This window comes from Onychomys torridus, chromosome 15 (genome assembly GCF_903995425.1).
Source record: "Onychomys torridus chromosome 15, mOncTor1.1, whole genome shotgun sequence".
In the NCBI taxonomy this organism is placed as follows: domain Eukaryota; kingdom Metazoa; phylum Chordata; class Mammalia; order Rodentia; family Cricetidae; genus Onychomys; species Onychomys torridus.
In genome coordinates, this window is record NC_050457.1 from 21,839,015 (window position 1) to 21,864,359 (window position 25,345).

The 25,345-nt window shown below is 42.8% G+C and overlaps 1 protein-coding gene across 1 annotated transcript in view; it reads right to left on the minus strand.

Moving 5' to 3' along the window:
- Positions 1 to 25,345, minus strand: part of Arhgef28 (Rho guanine nucleotide exchange factor 28) — a 328,408-nt gene that overhangs the window by 264,864 nt on the left and 38,199 nt on the right. The window contains exon 2 of the mRNA XM_036206820.1: positions 3,882 to 3,925. Within this exon, the coding sequence (XP_036062713.1) occupies positions 3,882 to 3,925 (44 nt within the window). The remainder of the gene's footprint in view (positions 1 to 3,881; positions 3,926 to 25,345) is intronic.

The following is a 25,345-nucleotide window of genomic DNA, read 5'->3' on the forward strand; positions in this document are numbered from 1 at the left end:
TCTGGGCTATGTACTGCTTTGATAGAACTGCTTCTAGACCCAGAGCTGGCGGTAAACTGTACCACCACCATGTTGGGAAGCTGAGGTGGGTGGAGCCAGCAGCCACAGCTGCGTTTCAGTCTTACAAAGATGGATATTACACAGAGAATCTGGTTTGTCTTGTCTTTGGGATTTTTAACTACAGAAAAAGATTTGATTGTAAAAACTGTTGAGTTAAACAAATATGTAAATTTTAAAGGTACCTTGTCTTCAAAATTTGGATATAAGGATATGTTGCTTTGGAAAAGAGTCTCTGCTTTTGTTTCCACAGAAACCCAGAGGCTGTGGATTTGTTCCAGATTAAGATATATCAGGTTTGATCAGCCAAGACCACCTGAAAGGTCTCCGATGACACCAGGGCCCAGATGATCTGACATCCAGAATGGTTTCAAGGCAACTGGCTCAGAGGTTCACCCTAATGGACTACTCTATAATCCTAAAATTTTCTTTGTAGCCCCACAAGATACAGCGCCCCCCTCCAGCAGGAAGTAGTAAGAAAAACTACGCCCACATTCCCAAAATTATCAAGCTGGCTTTGGAGATGGAATTGGCTCACTCCTTCTCTAAACCCAGACATATTGCTAAAAGAAAAGGTTAAGAGATTCTTGTGTCCCAAATCAGAAGAGCCCTCTGGTGTGGGACAGAGAAAAAACCAGTATTTTTCTTTAAAGTAGATTGATTATAAACGCAATCTCTTTCTAAAGAAGAAAAGGGGATATGATATAGATATAATAGGATGAAAGGGTAGATTAAGGAAGGAACTTACTTCTAAAGAGCAACAACTTGTTTAAAATGTTTTACATTGGTATAGATTTTAGTCTATTGATACAAACTTAAAGTTAATTTTGTTATACTATGTATATATTTCTACTCGTGTTTAAGGTATTGTGTTTGTATAGCTCATTTAAAATTGTAATGGATAATTAAAAATAGATTAATAATTAATCATCTGTGATAATCATACTCATAGCCATGTTAGTTAAGTCTTCTAGGTATACATAGAGATATTTCAGATAGATAGGTAATCTTCAAATACTTCAAAGACCTTCAGAATATGGCATTTAAAATATTTTTAAAATTTAGACTTTCTGGACAGTGAGACATGTCTGCTCCTGGCAACACCGATTTACTTCAGAGAGGAGAATGGGCATTGAAGACACTTCATATCTTATCTTCATCTTGTCAAAAATAGCCATTTTGGCAAGAAACTATTCTTGCCTGGACTGCTTGATCGACTGTATGTGCAGGACCCATAGAAAGGTAACCACTGAACTTTGCTTGACAAAATGGTCCTTCAGGTTCCTGCTTCGCAGAGGAAACTGCCAGACATTCTACAGGACACTGAGAAAAGTAACCAAGAGACTCTAGCCCTGTGGGCTGAAGACAAATGCCCCAACTTTACAAAGGAACATTAGGTGACTGTCCAGGCTGCCAGCTGTCTCTGTCTACCCTGTAAGACTCCCGAAAGTTGCTTGCATCCTTCTCCCGGTTCTCAGGTAATATTATATCCTTCTGAGGTCTTTGATGTGGTTGAAGACTAGATAGTTATAATTTCCTCAGTTATGATACAAGGTAAGTTAGATATAAAACCTTAGACTCACAAATATAAGATAGATAGGATATCTTCTTTAATATTGTAACTGTAATTCTTGCTAGATAATTGTTTTGTTATATGTAATTGTACTATGTAAAAGTTAAAGCCTTCCTTTAAAAAAAAAAAAAAAAAGAAAAGAAAAGGGGGAAGTGCTATGGATATCGCTCTGTGTAAATAAAGTTCTGATTGGCCAGTGGCCAGGCAGGAAGTATAGGCGGGACAAGGAAGAGGAGAAGGCTGGGAAGTAGAAGGTTAGAGGAGACACCGCCAGCCGCCGCCATGAGAAGCAACATGTAAAGACACTGGTAAGCCACAAGCCATGTGGCAAAGTATAGATTAATAGAAATGGGTTAATTTAAGATAGAAGAAGTAGATAACAAGTAGCCTGCCATGGCCATACAGTTTGTAAGCAATATATGTTTCTGTGTGTTTACTTGTTTGGGTCTGAGCTACTGTGGGACTGGTGGGTAAGAGAGATTTGTCCTGACTATGGGCCAGGCAGGAAAACTCTAACTACACACAGCGTAGATACGTAGTTATAAACAGAGCTATGAAGAGTCGGCCATATTAAATATATTTAATGCATTCAAATCTAGGATACCATGAGTTACAATATGCATTTTATGTTTCACTACAAATGCCATGTTTCACTACATAGAACTACACAGTCATCAAATGAGTTCTTCTAAAATTAATGTATGTACAGATTTTATCATGTATCCCAGAGATCTCTCCATGTCTTTCTGTGTACACAACAGCTTTGCCTTGTAATGCCACTTCATAGTGAAGTCAATTATTTCATGCAGTAAACACCAATAATATGAACCGCTGTGACCAAGCTCACAGATACACAGGGATAGAACCTGCCAGGACAGAGTGAAGGCCAGGATATAGTTTCAGAAATAAAGGGAGGGGAAAAATTGTACCTTAGAATTGATGATATAGTACTATTTCAATACAAAAAACTATATGAGGTGAGGTTGTGACTTATTTTCTTAATACTGCTTGGCATTTTCTTGTGTTTCAATGAGTAGACTTTTAGCAATTAGCAAGTTTTTCATGTGTGACTGCTTACTTGGGTCATTTGAACATCTTGTCCCTCAGAAAAGTGTATTAGTTCTTCTCCTTCTCTGTTCTGCCAGTGTGTCTGTGTTCACAGCAGCTACGGCAGGAGGATGGCAAGTATAAGATCCTGTGGTTTTATAACGTGATTCAGTTTGGGGATTTGTCTGTTTGGGGGGAGTAAGGGGGAGCAGGGTAGGATCAGTGCAGGGAAGAAGAAGCCACATGGTCAGCAGGAGGAGGCTGGGGAGTTTTGCACTGTTTAGTCTCAGGCCCACCTTTTTAAAAACTATTTAATTATGGCAGGGCCCAGAGAACATTTAAAAACCTGCACGTCAATCTGGAGAGAAAACTACAGACCCTTGAGCAACTCCGAAGTCAGAAATCCATGTATTTTATTATTGTGTCGCCCTCCAGGGAGTACGGTGGTCTATGTAGTGTGTGTGGAGAAGCTGGAGGTTGTGCTAGCTGAGTGCAGATGGTAGATGAATATATTAATATTTTCATTAATTGAGGTTTCTGACTAAATTGGTTCTGGCTCCTTAATAAGCTGCTCTAAACCACTGTTTCAGCCACACATACATCCATTCACTCCGCTCAGGCCCATCTCCAAGGGAGGAGGCAGAGAGGATGCCATGTGCCATTTTGTGAGCAAGGAGACAACTGGTTTAGATTGTACCGGAACTGTTCTCAGAAATAAGCCAGAGCCATGTGGAAAACTTCTGTCCTCTGCCTGGCACGTCCACGCCCACCTTATACTTGCTCTCTAAATTCCTATTTCATGATCAAAGCCAAAACCATTATCAGCAAGGCATACCTCCAAAATTAAAATAAAAAAAAAAAAAGCAAACCTCCAAGGCACACAAGAAAAACTTTTTGCTATTTTCAGAAAATTACCACAAAATAAAATGTCCAGAAATTCCTCATGAAAGTAAACCAAATGAGTTGGAAATCACATAACTTTTCAAAAGTACTGAATGAAAGATAATTGAAGTCTAGATTTTGGAAACAGGAGCCAGGCCATTTTAAAAGGCTATACAAAAACACGTGATACAGACAGTACTGCTCCGTGTGTTTTCAAAGGCCTCCACTCCATAGTAAGTAAAGCATTCTTCCCCACTTCAGTCACAGGTTTCCAGTTAGGAAAGGGCCCCTTGGACCTAAAGCCCAATGCTTAGGGACTTACGTAAAGAGGCACTTCACCGCAGCTCAGCTCCATGGCTCCTGCATCTGTAAGGGAAACAATACAAAAAGTGTCAGGGTGGGAAGCCTATCACCCGCCCTCAGAGTCCTCTGTGGCCCACATTCCAGTATCAACACTATGGAGGATGGAGTACAATACTTAAGAAACCTAGGATATATATATATATCCTAGGGATAGATCAGAGGTAGAGTGCTTGCCTAGCCTACACCAAGGCCTAGAATCCATTCCCAACACCCCTTTAAAAATAAACATAGGGGCTAGTTGGTGGTGATGCACACCTTTAATCCCAGCACTCGGGAGGCAGAGGCAGGTGGATCTCTGTGAGTTCGAAGCCAGCCTGGGCTACAGGGTGAGTTCCAGAAAAGGGGCAAAGCTACACAGAGAAACCCTGTCTCAAAAAAAAAAAAAAAAAAAAAAAGAATATAGGAAAGAAACATTCTCGCCGGGCGGTGGTGGCGCACACCTTTAATCCCAGCACTTGGGAGGCAGAGGCAGGTGGATCTCTGTGAGTTCAAGGCCAGCCTGGTCTACAGAGTGAGTGCCAGGACAGGCTCCAAAGCTACACAGAGAAACCCTGTCTCGAAAAAAATAAAAAAATAAAAGAAAGAAAAAAAACATTTTCTTATATAAAATTATTTTCTCTAAGGAAACAGAATGGCAGCCCTTCAAAAACTTCAACATATGATCAGTGATTTGACATCTAAGTATGTACAGAAAAGAACTGGAAATGGACTCAATGGACTCGGCAGTCCTATCCTCAAGAGCCAAAGTGGGGAAGCAACCTGAGCACCCAGTAGCCTGTCGAGGGACAATCCAAATGCAGCAGACATATGCAGTGGAATAATATTCTTCTCGTGCTACAACATGAACAAGACTGAAAGATGTGGTATGAAGAAAAGGAAGCCAATCACAAAATAAAAAACCATTCTCACTCCACTTCCACAAGGTCCCCAAATAGGGAAATTCATAGCGACAGAAAGTAAGTTACCAAGACCTGGAATTACTGTTCAACAGATACACAACTTTTATTTGGGAAGATGGATGATGGTGATATTATACAGTGCAAATGTACTAAATGCAGCTGAACCACATCCTCAAAATGGTCCAAATGATAAATTATATATATCTTACCATAACACAAAGGCATAGTAAGTTACATACAGTATGTACCTGAGGCAAAATAAAAATAAATATTCAAATTATGTGTGTGATGACACAGACATGATGTAGATGCATGCATACATACATATATAGTCTCACTTTTATTCTTTCAGATTAGTTTCCACATGTAAGGAAATCCCATCACTTCAGACTCTCCACTGACTATCCCAGAATATTTCCACTAGCCACAGAGGGGCAACATAAGCATTAGGAAAGCTTGCTCGTAATTCACCATTCTCTCACAGGCTGCTATAGGTCTTAATCTACTTTTGCCCAGATAACACAGACAGCATAAGACCATTCTTGCCTCTGATACAGAGGCCAAAGAGTCCGACCACACAATCACAGTGGCGTGCAGCCCACCGGCAAGCTAACCAACTTCTGTACCAGCTGCATGACCTCCATCTGCCTGTGCCTACCTCTTTAAAACTAGAGCACGCAGGTGTAGAGAGCAGATAGGTAGGCAAATGAAATGTGGCGTGTCCATACAATGGAATGTCATTCCACCTGAAAAAAGGAAAGAACACATGCCACACAGCCTGGGTGACTCCCAGCAGCATGTCCTTATTGATATGAGCCAGACAGAAAGAGCAGTGCCGTGTGGTTCCAGTAATAAGGGACTGAGAGAGTCAAAGGTGGTTTCCATCAGGAAGAAAGGGAGACCATTTTGTTTAATGGACTTTATTAGATGCCGAGTTTAAGGGTTTGCACAATGAAAACTGTCCTGCAATGGATAATGGTAATGGAGAATAATAATAATGGATAATGTACAACTCCCAAGCTGTACACACACGCATGCACGTGCACATGTGTGCTTGCACACACACACACACACACACACACACACACACACACACGTACGTGTACACACTGAATAAAAAGTCGCAAAGTAGCACCTAGAAGAAGCTGGCTTTCTGATTAAAAGACCCACCATCACTCACTGACCCTCTGCTATGGTTCACCAAAGCAGAGGGCAAGTGGTCCAGCACCCAGGAGCTTCAGCTGAACAAAGACCGCTAAAAGTTGGGCAAAGTACAGAATGGATGACACGGAAATTCTGACTGGGACAGACAAGGGGCCTCATCACTATCTTCCCCACCCCGAAGCTGCACCGATCCCCACTGCCATCTCTAGGTTCTGTTTGCCTGGCTCTGGGCTTTGGGCCCCACTGTACAACTCCAGGGAGCTCTCGGAAGGCGGGCACTTTGCAATGTGAATGGTGACATTTAATATACCAATTCCCAGAGGATATACTTGGCAAGGAAGAATATGAAAAGCTCTGTTTTTATTTACTTCTTTGTCTAAACTAAATGTCCTAATGCTTCATATACATTCTAGCATAGAAACCTCTCGGGTCACAAATCACATGCGTCATCTTGAGAGACAACCACTGTGGTGGGGGGCAAGCCAAGGGCCTGACAAGAGGGAGCTGCTCAACTCTGTTCTCTCTTCTCAACACACCATGCCCTGTGCCACTTGAACCCACTGGAGTGGGCTCCTGGATGAGAATCTTTCTGAGACAGGGTTTCTCTGCATAGCCCTGGCTGTCATTCTGTAGACCAGGCTGGCCTTGAACTCAGAGATCCACCTACCACTGCCTCCCAACTGCTGTGATTAAAGGCGTGCACCACCACAGCCCGGCCAAATTCCAAATTATCAAGATGGCACTTTGAAAGCTGAATTCATGCGCACTAGTGCTGACCCTGACTTTCACTATGTCTGCCGTGCACCAGGAGAGCAGCGGATCTTCACCTTGTAGTGTTCACGGTCAGGCCACATGCAACCTCTACTTAAAACCTCTAGTAAAAGCTAGATTTCTACTTAAAATCAAAAGAAATGCACTGTCGTGGCGATGAAGTGATTTAAATAGCATAAACAATAAAGAAAAAAACCTAAAATGTATTTCCTCATGAGTAAAACTGTTTCAGACCCATATATCAAAATAAATTAAATGGGGTGGAGGTTTTACCACATGCTTAGATAAAATAAAGGTATCTTCCCCTTCACAAAGAACTACAGGCAACTAAGGACTGGGATCAGAACTAGGGAGTACACCAAGTGGTTATGCAATATCAAATAGTCAGCCTTGAATACACACAGATGAGTAGCAGTATACAAGCCAGGAAGAGAGGCGCAGACCTTTAATCTCAGCACTCGGGAAGCAGGAGTAGACAGATCTCTGTGAGTTCAAGGCCAGACTGATCTACATAGTGAGTTCTAGGACAGCCAGGGATACATAGAAGGATCCTGTCTCAAAAACAAAAACAAAAACAAACAAACAAACAAACAAAAACCAAAAAAAAAAAAAAAGCGACAGTATATAGTCTGAGCAGGTTGTATTTATGTACTTAGGAAAACATATGTATGTAACACAATTTAATGGGGGAAAAGGTCATTAATTTGAATGAGGACAGGGAGGGGTATATGGGACAGTTTTGAGGGAGGAAGAGGAAGGGGTAAATGGCATAATTAGAATATCAAAAAGTGAAAGAAATATTTTTTAAAAATTTTTTTTCCAAAACTCAGCTCGTATTTTCAAGATTTTTTTTTTTTTAAACAAGGATCAAATTCAAGGCTTTGGGCATCAATTCTAGGCAAGCACTCTGACACAGAACTATATTCCCAGTCCTTGTTTTTTGTTTTTTGTTTTTTGTTTTATTTTTTAAAGACAGAGTCTTAGTTATAAGCCAGGCTGGCCTTGAACTCATCCTCTTGACTTGATTACAGGACTACATCACAGCATCTGACTGGATTTTGTCTGTTCATAAAATACAACAACAAAAAAAAGTGGTCCAAAAGGAATGGGAAGAAATAAGAATGGATGTAATTACAATCAAAATTAAAAATGCATTGTACACATACATGAACATGTCAAAGAATACTACACACGGATGTACACACAGAGCGTGTGTGCGTGCGTGCGTGTGTGTGTGTGTGTGTGTGTGTGTGTGTGTGTGTGTGTGCGCGCATGCGCACCCATGCATACCACCATTATGGCCAGCACAATGTCAACATGACTCAGTAGCCAGTGTTGGTTCAAACTTCAAGCGTCTGAACCAAAGAGTTTATTTTATGTGTATTTAAGCACAGCACAATTTAATGAGAAATTTTTCCTAGTGATTATTAATTCTGTGTGTGCGATAATGCTTAACACGTGACTACCTTGAAACTCTTTGCAAAGTACAGTGGCACCTTCCATACAGAGGGGTTCTACAGACAAGGAAAACCAAGCTCACGATGAAGGTCTTGGCGAGGAGATCACCAGCTATGAGCCACATCCACTCTAGTCTTCTGAGTGGAAACAGGTCAGACATCTCCCTCCCTTGGAAGAGACAATCCTGGGTGTTAAACATTCCCAGTTCCCCTGGTGCCTATCTGTGAGTGCAAGGACCTCTGTGCCTCTCACAGACTACTTTAAATCTGTTTTAAAAATACATATATACCCAAAAATCCATAAAGCATTTTGGTGAGAATGTGAAAATTATATTGTGGAAAGCAAATTGCTTCCTTACCAAAAATAAAATAAAATAAACCATGAATAAGACAGTGGCTCTGACACAGACGGTTGTTTGTTTTGGTTCTAGGGGGGTAAGAATGCATGCACATGTATGTGCAGGCGCACAGAGGCCAGAGGCAGACTTCCAGTGCCATCCTCTGTCACTCTCAACTTTATCCCTTTAAGATGGTCACTTACTGAACGGGAAGCCTGCCTTTGGGCTGGCCAGAGAGCTCCCAGCATCTGCACGGTGCCAGCTTCCAGTGCTGGGGTTACAGGCACAGGTGGCCATGCCTAGCTTTTTATGTGAGCGCTGAGGATTCAAACTCGGGTCCTAACGCTTGCACAGCAACTGCTCTGACCAAATGAGCCACCCTCACAACCATAGGAGCCATCTTCACAGCCCTGACGAAGCTTTCAAAGCGTCGCACCTGAGAGTCATTCACTTTGTCATTTGTGAGCGAGCTGCCATAATGAAGGACTTGAAGCAAGCAGAGGTCTCTCTCCCTGTAGCCAGTCAGAATGGTTCACTTCACAGAAGCATTTCAACGCACCCACATCATCACAGCTTCCGCAGGAAGCAGCTGTAAAAATCCTTTACCACGGGCTACCTGGTGGCAGCGTTACTTTTTAAAGTTGTTAAGCTTAAACATGTACTACATAATTTTTCCTTACAAATACAGAAGTAGTCCAAACTTTTTGGTTTTCTGAGGTGGGAAGTATCTGTTTATGTTTGAGGCTTTGTTTGGGGGGGGGAGGGGGGGGACAAACTCAAATGACCTGTTCTCGCCAGAAAGAAGTGGTATTGTAATAAGTGGGAAAAGAAAATATATTCCAAAGGTTATAGACAGTAGTTGTCACAGTGAGGATGTCTTGAAAAGGATTATTTGAACCACCTCCTCCCTCCTCCAGGGTCTAGCCCAGTAAATGGATGGAACTAGAATATAAATCATATTGAGTGCGGTAACCCAGACCCTTAAAGATAAAGTCACATGTTCTCTCTCATCAAAGGCTCCTAACTCCAAATCTTCAGATGTGAGGACATATCCTTCCTGCAGAAACCAGGAAGTAGAAAGGGACAGTTGCCATGCTGGGGATGTGGGGCATCAATAGAGAGGAGAATAGCAGGGTACCAGAGATCTGGTTAGGGAAGTGGGGGGAGGGGAATTTTAACTAGGAAAATAGCAAGGGAGGTAAATATAGAAGGAGGAGGGCGAAACAATAGTGAGAATGTCTGAAAAATTCATAAGGAATCATACTACTGACCTAAAAAAGCCAATAATACACATAAGTCTGTGTATATATATTCACATATACAGTTTAAACTAAATATTCTCGCTAGGCAATGCTCCCTTCAAGAGCCAAAGACCACTGAAGGACCTATCTCTGCCTCCCATGCCACCACGGCTGTCCAATACTAATTCTTTATAGTAATCTTGTCAAATATTGCTTAGCACATGCAATAGACTTAGGATGCCACCTGATTAATCTTCCTCTCCTCCCACTCTGTGGAGTGGAGACCCCACCACCCCACACCAGACATGAGAAGCCCTCTTTGGGGTTGTTGGTCAGAGCTGTCTAAGAGACCCCCAAAGCACACAGCCTACAACTGCTGCCCTTCGGTTACCCCCGGAAGGTAGAAGGTTAAGTCCCTAATGCTGTCAACACCATGTACTTCCGACACAGGGCTCAGAGGCCCCAGAGTGGGAACCGACCTGAATGCCTGCCCTCTGAGAACTAACTCCCATGACATCAGAAGGCGCCATGTAAGCTCCCAAAGGAGGGAAGCCACCACAGCCATTCCATCTAGCTGTGACACCATGAATTACAGCGACAACCACCACGGTACAATAACCCTGAGTTGGTGTGAAGTCATGGGTCTTGGAGGAGAACCTGCAACCACCACTTCACTAAACCAGCACGATCTCTAAAACATTCTAAACATTTGTCCTTCCCCCCAGAGACAAGTGCAGTCCTCACCCTTTGTCAAGGAAACTTCCCCTCGAAACCGACAGAGACCATGACAGAAAGACACAACCAATCAAAATGCAGAGTTGTGGAGCCCAGTCCCAGTGGATACATCTATATATAAAGCAGCTCCTGCACCTAAAGCTCAGGAAACATTGCAAAAGAGGGTTAGAAAGATTAACAGAGCCCGAGGATCCGGGAGTTTGCGGAGTCTCCTAGGAATGTCAGAAGTTACAATCATAGAGTCTCACCAACATGACTGCCTAAACATGAGCTGACGAGGACAACAGCAAAGGACATCCCATGGTGGGCAGGGGAAAGATCAAAAGGCCTCAGCCCCACCCAAAGAACTACAGGCAACCAAGGAATGCCGAGAGTCGGAGAAACAGTCTTCCTCAGGGAAGAACACACCAACTGGTTATCTAATACCACACTGTTAGCCCTGAAAACACACACACACAAGTAACATTATACAGAAGGAGTTGGTTGTATTTAGGAATTATATATATATGTAACAACAATTAATGGAAAAAGACACCATGAAATGAAAAAGAGCAAGAGGTATATGGGAGGGTTTGGAGGAGGGAAAGGAAAGGGAGAAATGGTGGAGTTATATCAAGATCTCAAAAATAAAAGGAGTGTTTGTATATATGCCCACAGTTTGGAGATTCCGGTACAAAGTGCGCTTTAAGTTCACATTTATGGTAGCCCTCACATCTGTGCTCTGTAAATGTTTAGAACAATAGACTTAACCTATTTTTTAAAGCTTCCAAGAGAAGCATTTCCCAGCTTTCTCATTTCTTTTGTTTGATTTATACAACACCTCCTGGTTAGTTTGCAGAAGGACAGACAGCTATCAGGGAAGGAAGGTGAGCATTTCTTTACTGACTCTCGAAGAATGGGGGTGGGGTGAGGGGGGCTGGGGCTGGAACCTAAGTCTCTCGGTTTCAGGGCAGCGAGCAGAGAAAGTCTTTGCCAAACACCATATCACAGGGAACTATCTTCTCGTCACCAAACACTCCAAACCTATTTCAAAGTAGACAGTAATGAGAAACAAGGACTCGGAGCATGCAGCTGACATTTCACACTGATGATTTTTAGGGAATAAATAAGGTTAATACAGAAACTTAACTGTCATGTTTAATCCTTATAACTTTTTCCATTTTTACATAGAATATGCACCATTGTTGTAGAATATTATTTTAAGGTGTGTTACTCTTGTTTATGTTGCATTTGTTTAACTCTGTGAAGCTGTGTTACTGTGCCTGTCCAAAACACCTGATGGTCTAATAAAGAACTGAATGGCCAATAGCAAGGCAAGAGAAAAGATAAGTGGGGCTAGCAGGCAGAGTAAATAAGTAGAAGGAGAAATCTGGGAAGAAAGATTGAGGAACAAGAAAAGGAAGAGAGGAGGACACCAGGGACCAGCCACCCATCAAGCCATGGATAAAGAAATAATGAAAGGTATAAAGAAATAGAGAAAGATAAAAGCCTGGAGGCAAAAGATACACGGGATAATTTAAGATAAGAAAAGCTGGCTAAAAACAAGCCAAGCTAAGGCCAGACATTTATAATTAAAAATGAGCCTCTGTGTGTGATTTATTTGGGAGCTGGGTGGTGGGCCTCCAAAGAGACAAAGACCAAAAACAACCAATGACACACCATTGTGTTAGTGTGGTGTGTAAGTAAACACATAAATCTATTAAGTGTGGTACATGCTAACTCTTTTTTTCTTAATAGAGTACATATTTGCATTTTGAAAATCTGCTTCTAAAAAAGCAGGCCCTTCCCCATTGGTCAGGACTTCCTAGCAGCTTATTTTCACTTAGTCTAAGTGGATATGGCTGATGGGGGTAAGGCACACTCTAAGATGCAATTCTCTGGTGCATGTGATCTGCACCCAGGGTGAGGTGGTGCATGTGATCTGCACCCAGGGTGAGGTGGTGCATGTGATCTGCACCCCAGGTGATGTGCACCACAGTCACCTGGCACTGTGAAGGACCTGCTTTCTCCACATCTCACTTGTCAGTCCACATAAAGCTAAGGGAGACAGAGAGCTGCCTCACCTTTGATCTCAACAGAACCATCCAGGCCCAGACACCACATTACTGATTTTGTACCTTCTGTTTGAAACTCATATCTTATTTCTGCCACCTCAAGCTCTTGCTGTTTTTAGTATAGTAATTTAAAAGTCACTTTGATTAACATTAATTGCATTTTCCAGATTAACCTCCTTTGGCTCCTTAAGTAAAATAATCTTAAACCAAAATATGTGACATCAGTTTTGAAAACCTGGGTTTCCTTGAAGGTTTTAATATTTTGTAAATGCATTAGCTTAAATGTCTGGCTCTTGTTACGGTGACTTGGGAACCATTTTGTTTTTAATCTTTTCATGTATGTGGTGTGTGATTGTACAAACATTTGTGTGTGGGAATAAGTTTGCACACATACACCATGATGCACATACAGAGTTCAGAGGACAACTTCAGGTTCTGGCCCCCACCTTCCACCTTGTTTAAGTCAGGGTCTCGTGTGTGTGTGTGTGTGTGTGTGTGTGTGTGTGTGTGTGTGTGTGTGTTCCTCCCATCTCCCAATAGGAGCTCTAGGATTATGTGGGGTCTGGGGAGTCAAACTCACGTCCTTATGCCTGGGCAGCAAGAGCTTTACACACTGAACCATCTCCCTAGCCCTGAAACTGGTTTAAAGGTGTTTCATAGCTGAAGAAGATACCACATAAATTGAAATAAGTAATAGAGTCCCCAACTGCATTCCAAATCCTTCTAAAACTATGGACATTTACTCACTGAGTGGTAGAGAAACTAATTTTAAAAAAAAACATGATCCACCCAATTCAACTGCCAAACTTCAAACTGGATCATTATTTTCGAAGTTTATTCTCCTTTGGGTTTTCCTCAGATGAACCCCACGTTCACGGGGAGGGGATCTGAGTCCTGATCTCGCCTGGCTAAACTCTACTGAGTTTTCTTCTACATCACTGGATCTCAACCTTCCCCACGCTATGACCCTTTAATACGATTCCTTGTGCTGTGGTGACCCCCAACCCTGAAATTATTTTCGTTGCTACTTCATAACTGTCATTTTGCTACTGTGAAGAATCATGATGTAAATATCTGTGTTTTCCAATGGTCCTAAGTGACCGTCATGAAAGGGTTGTTCGACCCTCAAAGGGGTCACAACCCACAGGTTGAGAACCACTCTTGTACACCAAGTTTAGTAATCAAACAAGTTTGTGTTTTGCTGGGTCACTTGTAGCTGGATTTGGCCTTTACCATCTCCCTGTATAAATGTCATGCTCCAGCTTCTGCCGTGTTCCCAAGGCCTGACTCCCCCCTGTTACTCTACATGGTTCATGTTCAAATCCTTTAAAAAGAAAAAAAATCAGATCACATTTCTAAAAACATTTTTTGGGAAAGTAAATGCCAAAATATTTCCAAAACTCTCACAGAGACCAAAGCATGGTTTGGACTGTAGTCCGTAACATTTTTCTTAAGTTTGTCTCCAAAACGGGAAGCAAATGTTACTAACGAGAAACTAAAATAGGTTTATATTACAACAACTATCTAATATCCAAAAATCTTTGATTGCCAGTTAACTCTAAAAAAAAATATTAGACCATTTTAAGTAAGCTAAATTTGTAAAGTTAAGAAGGAAAGTAAATATAACATTTAACTTGCAAGGAAAAACATTCAGTTCCTCATTTTATGAAATTCCAGGTTCCTAACTCTTGTACCTCCAAATGAAATACTCATGGATGTGAAGCCATGACTTCATTGTTTTGGTGTGGGTATTTCTTGGGGTGGGAGTGTTGTTTGTTTGCTGTTTGTTTTGAGACACAGTTTCACTATGTAGACCAGGCTGACCTCAAACTCACAAAGATCCATCCACTTCTGCCTTCAAGCTGCTAGGAAGGCCTGCACCACTATATCCCTCAAAGCTAGATATTTAATTTTGTCTTTGAACATGTTAATAATCAATGTCTTACATTCCTTTTATAAAATCCATTGCATATACTACTATAAATATTAGTAACTACACTCAGAAAGCTAACAATATAACATGCCCTAGGCTAAATATTCCATAAACATGGCAGCCTGAAGAAAAATATATAGGAAACAAAAGCTTAAACATGAAAACCTTCTACACTAAACTTAACAAAATTACATGCCCAGTAGGTGGCCCCCTCCCCACTCCTCCTCTGCCCCCTCCCTCCATTCAAGCTATTACATTCTACAGAGCAACAGGCTTTCGGTAGTTTATGTGGTTTTTGTCGCTGTGATTTGCAAGTGGTGTAATAAAATATAAATCAATTTAAAACTCGAAAGGCTTTAAGGCATACTTTATTTATAAAGTTGAGAAAAACCATCATTGGGGAACTGCTTAAGTTTTATATATGAAGCTATTTATCAATGAGAATGTGGTGGCACAGACCCACTAACAAGTAAAACAGAAAAATCATAAGACAGCCGCTTCAACCATAGTAATTTTAATGCAAAAGGAATAAAAGTTAGTGTGTCTAACCAAAAGACAGCCGTAACAATGCTGTAAAAGTTAATATGGCAGCGCACATTTTGTGATGTACAATCAATTGCTTTGGCAGAAATAAGCATGCACCATCCTCAATCTTACACACACACACACACACACACACACACACACACACACACACACACACAAGTCCATTCTCTGATCACTCTCTGGGTTAGCACAAAATGAAAAATGAAAAATGGTAGCTTGCATAAGATCCCACAGCAAACGGCAGAGCTGGTACCCAACTCAACTGTGACGCTAATGGAGAAGGGAAGGACAGTGCACTCTGAGCTGTGAGGCCAAGTTCAGAGACAGCCTTTGATGCCAGCACAATGGAAATGCGTAAGGAAAGGGCATTTAGGCATGAAGCTACTACTGAATAGACAATGCTGACTACATAAACCTGTCTCAGAGTCGAGTGATCTGAGTCATGCAAGTCTCAGCAGCCATAAGAGAAAAGTCCGACTATTTCATAATCACTGAGGACATGTCTGAAGGTTAGAAAGGAAACAACACAGTAACTCTTCACTAGGATCTCATTAATGCAAACTACTGGGGGTGGTGGGGGCAGGGAGGAAGAAGCCGAGCCAGTCAGTCTGAAATAGTGCAGCCTACATTAGAGGATGTTTATGAAGTACAAAGAGGAGCGTGAGTTGGCTGCTAACAGAATGTTCCGCCAAGCCTGTCACACTCATTTGTATTTCTCGGGATATATTTGCACATAGACACAGCGATTAAGCCCTTTAAAAGCTTTTTCCAGATCTACTGAACTTTCACTGATTCTGTGAGTCTCCATGTACTGTTTATAGTCAACACAGAGCTCAATTATCATCCGAGCATCCTGAGGAAGACTCAACCTTTCAACACTTCAGTTCCCTCCTCAGCAAGAAGTCTCCAAAGTTCCTCTCGAAGGCTCAGGGTCAACTCATTGTCATGGGCTATGTGTAAAGCCCTCTGTAGGTTGTCTTGGGAGGGACAATAAAAGCATGTAATACACTATGCCTGCCAATGTGGTCACGGCCTGGTCCAGATGATAGGATGAGGCAGGAAGATATCAGAAATAGGACTAGTTGACTGGCAGAAGGTAATGGTGGGGAGCCAGCATAAAGAGACAAGGTAGTCCTCAGATAGAAGGGGGTTCAATATGAAGACAGGCTTGATAGAGACAAAGAGTTCAAGAGGCTGAAGCCAGAGGGAACAGCAGTGACCTCCTATATCTATACAGAATCTATCCCTAAAAGTGACCTCCTATATCTAAACAGAATCCATCCCTACGTTACCCACTATGTCTTGACAGACAGAATGGAGTTATTGTTGCTAAGGAGATGAGTCATTCAGCAAAATGCATACCACACAAGCATGAATACCTGAGTATGGATCCCCATCAGTAAGACCAAGAGCAGCAGTGTGTGCCTATAATTCCTGTGCTAAGGGGTGGGGATGGAGACTGGGGGAATCTCCAGGGCTTTCTGGCTAGATAATCTAGCAGATCAGTGGGAGAGTCTATCTCAAAAAAAAAAAAAAAAAATGAGTAGAGTAATAGAGAAAGATTCCCACGTCATCAATCACTGGCCTCCCACATGCTTGCACACATGCATACTCACACACACACACAATACATACATACATACATACATACATACATACATACATACATACATACATAATACATACATACATATGAAAGAGATGTAAGGGGAAGGGTTCTCTGACAAGGACCTATCAATAATACTCCCTATTATATGTCACCTTCTTGTCCAACAATGTATATCCCAGGTCTTCCTCTGCTGTCCCCTCAAGGCAGATGGGATGCCTTAGTAAGTTCACTGAAAGTCCCCATCCTGACAGCTGTTTGAGCATAAGTAATGATCCCACCACATCCGACACAGGACTCATCTCCAACATCTCCTTCCCATTTTGCTTACTCTCGATTCAAATCCCACAAAGCCCGGCTGCTACAACTGAACTGGCAGGCAGGGCCGCCGCCACAAGTGCATTCATTTGCTCATGTCTCCAAGTCTGGAGTCAGGGAGAAAGGTCGGTTTATTTGTTGTAACTGTTCTATCTACAAAGCAGCAACCTGGACAAAAAGAAGACACTCGGCACATTCCTGACAGAGGGCATGTGAGTTAAGTGTGACGGGAAGCCTTGCTAGGCAGCTTGCTTTGGCTCACTCTCATTTTACAAGCTAAAGGACCTCCCCCTTTTTACTTCGGTGAAAAGAAAGGTGACCTTTTCTGAGGTCTAATGTGGAATTTCTAGAAATGAATATGTTAATTAAGCCATGAGTTTGTGTTGGGTGGCCTACGGACGGACTTTATAGAGACATGAACTCCATGAAATAGATGGAAATTTTTGTTTATATGTATTTTTCTGGCAAGAGTTTAAAGCTTACACTGGGTTCTCAGTGGACCATTAGAACTGGAAAAAAGGACATGAATATATTCTATCAAAATTGATTTCTTGCTTTGTGAAAGCTTATGTCAGGAGACTGAATGTGTGTAGTATAGGCTAGGGAGAAATACTTGCCCAACACAGATCTGACAAGGAACTCTCACACAACCTCACCGGCAAACACACAGAGGACAGAGATTAACATTTCACTGCAGAGAGTACACAGATGGCAATGAACACATGGCAAGATGCTCAACATCATCAGCCACTAGGGACCTGCAAATTCAAACCACAGTGAGACCAGCACCTGTCATTCAACATGAATGACAAACCAGGCCACGTTGTTGGTGGCATGCAAACGGGTACAGGCACTGTGGGAAACATCAGGGATTCCCAAAGCCCAAGCACAGAAGTGCTATCAGCAAGTGCGCTCAGGGAGAGAGAAAAATCCACACTTACACAAGAACCTGGATACTTTCATAGCAGCCCTATTTGTGACAGCCTCAGAACTAGATGATCCCAGAAGTCCTTCAACAGCATGATAGTTCAGTTTCAGATCACAGCAATATATACAGCACAGAAACATGCAGTTAGCCTCCTCACTCTTGGGTCCCACATTCATGCATCCCGCCAAACACAGACTGAATATGCAGTTGGGCTTATAATGGTTGCATATAAACTACACTTGCACAGATTTTTTTTCCTCATCATTATTCCCCCAAACAATGAAGTATTATTTGCCTAATGCTGATATGTTTTTAGGTATTATAAGTAATCTCGAGATGAGTTAAAATATATGGGAGGAGTCACGTGGGTTACCTGCTAATAGAATGCCATCTCTATAAGACTTGAACATCCTCCATGGGAAGTCCTAGGCCAATACCTACCTATGCAAAGGAACAATCACACACTATCTACCAATCCTAAGGAGGAAAGTGGTGGCATGTATAAAACTTCAGGAAGTGAGGCTAGAGAAATGGCTGGACAATCAGGAGCACTAGCTCTAGCAGAGAGGCTGGATTCGATTTCCAGGGCCCAGGCCAGGCAGCTCACAGCTCCCTCTAACTCCAGCTGCAGGAGGGTCTGATGCCTCTTGCCCCCATAACGACCTCCACACAGATACACGATCAATAGTCATGTAAATAAGACTTTCAAATTTTCAGGAGGTTATACTGAGCAATAAAAGGCAACCCCCACAAGGGGTCGGCCATACAATTCTATACACAACATTTTATAAAAGAAAAATGTCATTCAGATGGGGACAGATTGGTGGTTACTGGGAGTTAAAAACAGCAGTTGAGATAAAAGAGTAGGAAGGTAATGATGATTACAGAAGGCAAAACACAGCTGAGGTTCTCTAATCATTCAATGTCTTACATGACAGTGGGCATATGAACCTTCACAGGCAACAAAATGACACAGCAGAGACATTAGAAACACATGCTGACTCACGGAAGAAAATGGGAAGCCTGGATGCGGTTGATAAGATGCATCAATGCCCTTTGTGCTTGAGCTTTTTCATTGTATTATTTAATATTGATTTGTTTTATCTTATGAGTGTTTTCACTGCATGTATATGTGGTGCACCGTATGTGTACCTAGTGCCTGAAGAGGCCGTAACAGAGTGTAGGATTCCCAGAACTGGAGTTATAGAGGTTTTAAGCCACCATGTGGGTGCTGGGGAACAAACCCGGGTCCTCTAGAAGATCAGCCAGTGGTCTTAAACACTGAGCCATCTCCCCAGTCCCTAGAGAGAAGGGGCATGTGTGTGTGTGTGTGTGTGTGTGTGTGTGTGTGTGTGTGTGTGTGTGTGTATGGGGGTGGGGAGGCACTGGGTGTAGTGCCTGTGGAGGCCAGGAGAGGGCATCAGATCCCTTGAAGCTGGAGTTACAAGTGGTTGCGAGCCATCTGACATGGGTACTGGGAACTGAACTCAGGTTCTTTGGGAGAACAGCAAGTGTTCAGTGTCTGAGCCATCTCTCCAGCCCCTGGTTAAGATAGTAATAATATAGTTTTGCAAGCAATCAGCCTGGAGATAAATTGAGCAGCATATACAAAGGTCCTCCTATGGTTTCTAATACGTGCTTGGGAATGCGTAATTGTCTCAGCAAGAATTCCAATTAAAACAATCTTACCAGAGCTTATGCTTGCGCATCCTAATCTGTTTTCCCCATATATATACACGTATGTACTATTTCTCTCTCTCTCTCATTTCCCTGTGCTGTTCCTTGTCATTACTTCAAGCATTATTAGAATGTCTTTACCACTTGCTACATTTGGTGTAATCATTTTGTGTGGGAGCAAAGCTTCATCCTGTGGGAATGAATTTGAGGGGCTGCAGAGCCAGCTCCGTTCCTGCTGCTCTTCCAGAAGACCCAGGTTTCACTCTCTACACCCACACAGCAGCTCACAACCAGGAGAGCCAATGCCTTCTTCTGACCTCTGTAGGCACAAGGCATGCATATCGTACCCAGACATATATGCAGGCAAAACATTCATACACATAAATAAAATAAACTGATTTAAAAAAAAAAAACTAAACTTGAATTTTTGAAACAGCAGCAGATTTTCAAATCCTCTGAGGAAGTAATATGTGTAAACTAAGTAAGGAATGTTATTTATGTGCAGAATCCAAGTAACAGCTAAATCATGAAACTGGTTTTCTCCTGTGGAATTCCTTAATTTGAGATTTTGAGGTCCAAGAGATCATTGACATTCTTTTGGTTGAAAATCCCGTTAAGAAGCAGCAAGAAGCCACCGAAGGGACGTCAAGTGGGGCAAGCTCTTACCTCAGTTGTATTTCTACAACACTGACCCAAAGGGCACCGACGGGACTGGAGGGAAGGGACAGTGGGGCAGAGAGAGGAGGTGGGGAACGGACTCAAGGGGTATCCTCTGCTACTTACAAGCACGGTCAGCCAGGAATGAGTTCTCAGAAATTAACAACGCTGAAGGCTGAAGGTGGAGAGACACCACACCTCCCCGAGCCTCTCAGCTGCACTTCAGGCTGAGGTTGTGGCTGTGTGTGGCAACCCTCTTGCTTCCTATCCCCATCCAATGCCACATCATTACAGGGCTACCCGAGTACTTTCCCCTCACCCATAAAAAGTGAAGGGATCCTTTAACTGGAACTGCTAATGGTACATCCGTTTCTAGACCGTAAAACAAATGGACGAAGTATGCACACTGAGAAATTCTAGAGCAATGGTTTCACATTTAGAAATGACCTTCCGGCAAAATTGAGAAGCGTTGAGATTTAGGCTTAGAAACGTGACTGCTTTCTAGCTGTTTAGTTGAGCAGTTATTTATTACTGCTGTGAGTTGTACTGACTAATAAAACAAGCATAAAGTCTCTCCCTTTCAGTGCCTTTCAATTGATTGGGAGGGAAGGCTATGCTCATGTGAAATAGGCAAATAACGACCTACAGGGATAGACAAACACTGAGGATACCATAAACACTCGCTTGCTTGACAAGTATGGACTGGGTGCCCATTATGTAGTAGATGCCGTGATGAGGCTGTTCTAGAGGAGATGTCAGCTGTGTGAGACAGGGGAAAGATGAAGCCCCAGTGTGTGTGTGGAAACTGTAGAAAGTAAAGCAAACACACACAGGTCTATCAGTAGCAGAGATTCCTGTGGGAGGCCAGCTCCCACCTTTACAGGATTCCTATGAGGAGGAGAGGGGTATAAGGAATTTGTAGATAGAAAGATAGCAGAGATGAAACAGACAGAAACACAGGATAGCTTCGGGAGGACCTGGATCAAAATCCACCAGCCCCTTCTGTCTCTTCAAAAGAGCTTTTTATAACAATGCTAAGGGGCGGGATAAAAGACCTCCCCTTCGCTAGATCAAAGCATACCACACAGCCAAGTGTAGACCCTTCCACACACCTGGTAACCAACCACGCTCATGGTCTAGTCATTCCCTCATGCAGCCCTGCTGTGTAAAGCAAGCTCAGATCTCACTTAGGAAACCCCTTTGGGCCTCCACAGATTCCAAGCATGGCCTCCCAAGAACATGAAGCCTGGGCTGGGTTTTAAAGAATGTAATGGCTTTTAGGTAGGGCCATGCCTACATAGGAAGGCTTGAGAAATGACTGAGGTGGTGATGTATGGAAAGAGACAGAGGACAGAATTTGCTACTGGCCTTCAGCACTCTGGCACCAAGGATGTTAAGTGGCCTGTGATGCCAGATCAACCCAACACCAGCAGTTGCCTCACCCCAAGAGCTCACACTGTGGAGAACCACTTAGGTTTGCCAAGGAGATCATGAAAGGGAGAGACCGCAGGCATACGAAATGGACACAACCACTTGGAAGCGTAAAGTAAGACCTATTCTGGAGCTACAAAGACCTCCAGAGCCCACAAGAAATATGTGTATAAGGCAAACAGGAGAAAGACTTTGCAGAAACCCCAAGGTAATGCCACATAAGAAGCATAAATATCAAGCTTGTAGGGGGTCGGGTTAAGGTAACAGATGTGATAGAATTGTGTTTTTAAAGGAACATTATTGTGGCTGGTGCCAGATGGATTGGAAGCAAAGAAAGACCAAAGACAGGACAACTAGGAAAGAGACCCTTATGTCCTTCAGAGAGACACTGATGTCCTTCAGAGAGACACTGGTGTCCTTCAGAGACACTGATGTCCTTCAGAGAGACACTGATGTCCTTCAGAGAGAGACACTGATGTCCTTCAGAGAGACACTAGTGTCCTTCAGAGAGACACTGGTGTCATTCAGAGAGACACTGCTGTCCTTCAGAGACACTGATGTCCTTCAGAGACACTGCTGTTCCTCAGGTGAATTACTTAAGTGCTGAATGAAAGCCATGGCATAGAAAAAAATTTGGAGACATTTGAGAAAGAAAATGAACAGCCTTGTAACCAAGCTAATTGCAGAACCTGGGGGTTTCTAAGGTGACTCTCTGATCCCAGAATCAGAAATCAGTGTACAATTTGCTACTGGCCAAGATGCAGAGAGCAGGAGAGGCAGGCATAAGACAGACATCAACCACTAACCATAGGTTCCTAGAACCCACAGAAAAACGGTTTCATAGTCTAACAATGAATTTTGAAATTTAACATTAAAACAACAACAAAGAGTTTTCCCTTTCCATTGACTACTATGAGCTTCAATGAGGTACAAAGAAAATTTCAACTAACAAAAAAGGCTTTTTTTTTTTTAATCAACCTGAAGGGCTGGGTATATAGTGTGGTGGTAGAATGGTGAGTGACCATGCATATAGGCCTTAGCATTAGCATTGATCTGTAGCACTGGAAAAAAATACCCTGGACATTAGAAATGGCATAGAGCCAGGCCATGGCACACACCTTTAATCCCAGCACTCATTTTAAGTCGAATAGAAAAGCAATATTATTCTTAGGTGACACTTCAAAACTATTGTTTAAAAATGTTCAACCTGCGTGGATTCCATTAGGATGAATGGCTGTATTGTATGTCATGGAAGCACTTTGTTAGTAGTCCACACCAAGGGAAAGCGAATAAAAAGGCTTTGTCTTTCCAGGCGGTCTTGATGTGGACAAGTGGGTGAGTCTTAACATTGGATACGCTCCAAAACACGCACTGCGAGGCAGGTGGAACTTGGGCCTTTCCCCTCTTTGCTGCAACAACTCATACTACACCCTTGGACCCAAATGCCCCCTCCTCAGCTCATGTTTTTCATGACTGGAATGTCACTGTGCTTTCTCACACAACACTGAGCTCCTACGTTGAGGCTCCGAGATTTGGTCCCCAGTGTGGAGAGGGAGGGGACAGAGCAGAAAAGAGGTCGGGGAGAAGGAACAGGAACCAAGTGCTGTGCTCTACAGAGCCTAAGGGGACAGATGTCAAATCAAGGCAGATTTTCATACACCATGAACTGAACTAACACTGTGTTCTGGAAAACAAAACCCAAAACTTAACAGGGTGTGCAGATACATGCACAGCAGACCAACAGGCCACGCCTGATCAGTACTTTCTCATCACAGTATTAACCCTGTTGATTTTCATCTCAGGTCTCTCCCAGAACACACATCCATATGCATACACATGGTACTGGCTGGTTTTGTGTGTCAACTTGACACAAGCTAGAGTCATCAGAGGAAGGAGCCTCAGCTGAAGAAATGCCTCCATGGGATCCAGCTATAAGACATTTTCTCAATTAGTGATCAATGGGGAGGGCCCAGCCCATGGTGGGTGGTGCCATCCCTGGGCTGCTGGTCCTGGGTTCTATAAGAAGGTGGGTTGAGCAAGCCATGGGAAGCAAGCCAGTAAGCAGCTCCCCTCCATGGCCTCTGCATCAGCTCCTGCCTCTGGGATCCTGTTTGAGTTCCCATCCTGATTTCCTTCAGTGATGAACAGCAGTGCTGAAGTGTAAGCCAAATAAACCCTTTCCTCCTGGACTTGCCTTTTGGTCATGGTGTTTCATCACACCAATAGAAACCCTAAAACACACATGAACACAAACTTTTTTCCCATCTGGTCTCCTAGTTGCTATATATTATCTTTATTTTATGTATATGAGTGTTTGCCTGTGTGTATGTATATGTGCCATGTGTGTGTCTGGTACCAGCAAAGACCAGAAGGGGGTGTCAGGTCCCCTGGAACTGGAGTTACAGATGGTTGTCAGCCACCATGTGGATGCTGGGAACTGAACCAGGTCCTCGGAAAGAGCAGCAAGCTTTCTTAACCACCGAGCCATCTCTCCAGCCACATACTTTTTGCTATACGATTGTCAACTGAGTGACATGATCACGGTTGATATGATAATGGATCCTCATGGGTATGAAATCTTGCTTTATCCCTATCGGAATAATGGATCCTCATGGGTATGAAATCTTGCTTTATCCCTATTGGTATACCATGACTCAAAGATGGGAACCCAAAAGGAAAAAAAAAAAAAAAGCAAGATGCACAGTTTGAGATGCAGCTTAGTCAAGAGGCAATTGGGCCTCTTGACTAAATTACAGAAAACGTGTAATTTCCTGAGGATATGCATACATGTGTATGTGGGGAGGTAGGGGTGGCCCAACTCACATGCCACAAACTTGTCTGGTTACGTGTCTTATAAATGTAGATTGCACGTTTGTGGGAGAAATGTCATTGTAGATGAGAGCTTACCTAGCACCAGCAGAACACAGATATGATTGGCACTTCCCAGGGTGCCTAGTAAAATTCAGACCAAGTGAGTGATCTATTATTACAAACAAATGCACCAGTTACAGACCACAGCCACCCTCCACTTCTCTGTTGGGAGGTGGGGCCATGCTGCACTCAAAGAATTCACCTTTACCTTTTGAACCATATTAAAAGAATAAACAAAGATTAAAAAATTTAAAACAGTGATTCCATCCATCTGTCATGCTCCCACACTCTGGACAGAAAAATCATTTTCTACTGCAAAAGCAACACCTTCATCAACTGCTCAGAGATTAGGCCTTTGGGGGGCTTGCTTCCTTTTTACCTCTGCACCCCAAACCCCACCCCACCATACTATCAGCTATCTGTTCCCCAAGGGGGGTCCCATTTGTTGCTGGGAGGTACTTCCTCCTTCTCTGAGACTCAGCTAGAAATCCTAGTGTCAGGGAAACAAGGCCCTGACTCCAGAAAGTCCAGATTCTATAGGAAGAGGTTCACAGTAGCTACGGCCATGATTTCAGGAACAGTAAAAAGACGCACTGCTTGCTAGCAGTGACCTCAGAGGAGACGTTGGTTAAAATGCCGGAAAAATTCTGAAAACACGAGCTGAAATGACAAAGGATATCCATCCCCCCCACCCACCCTGGTTCATTGAGTTTTTATGGCTCTCCTCTCTGCTGTATTATTGCCTTAATAACCTTGGGGCCTTACTGGTCGGAACACTAGCTAAACTATTTCAAAAA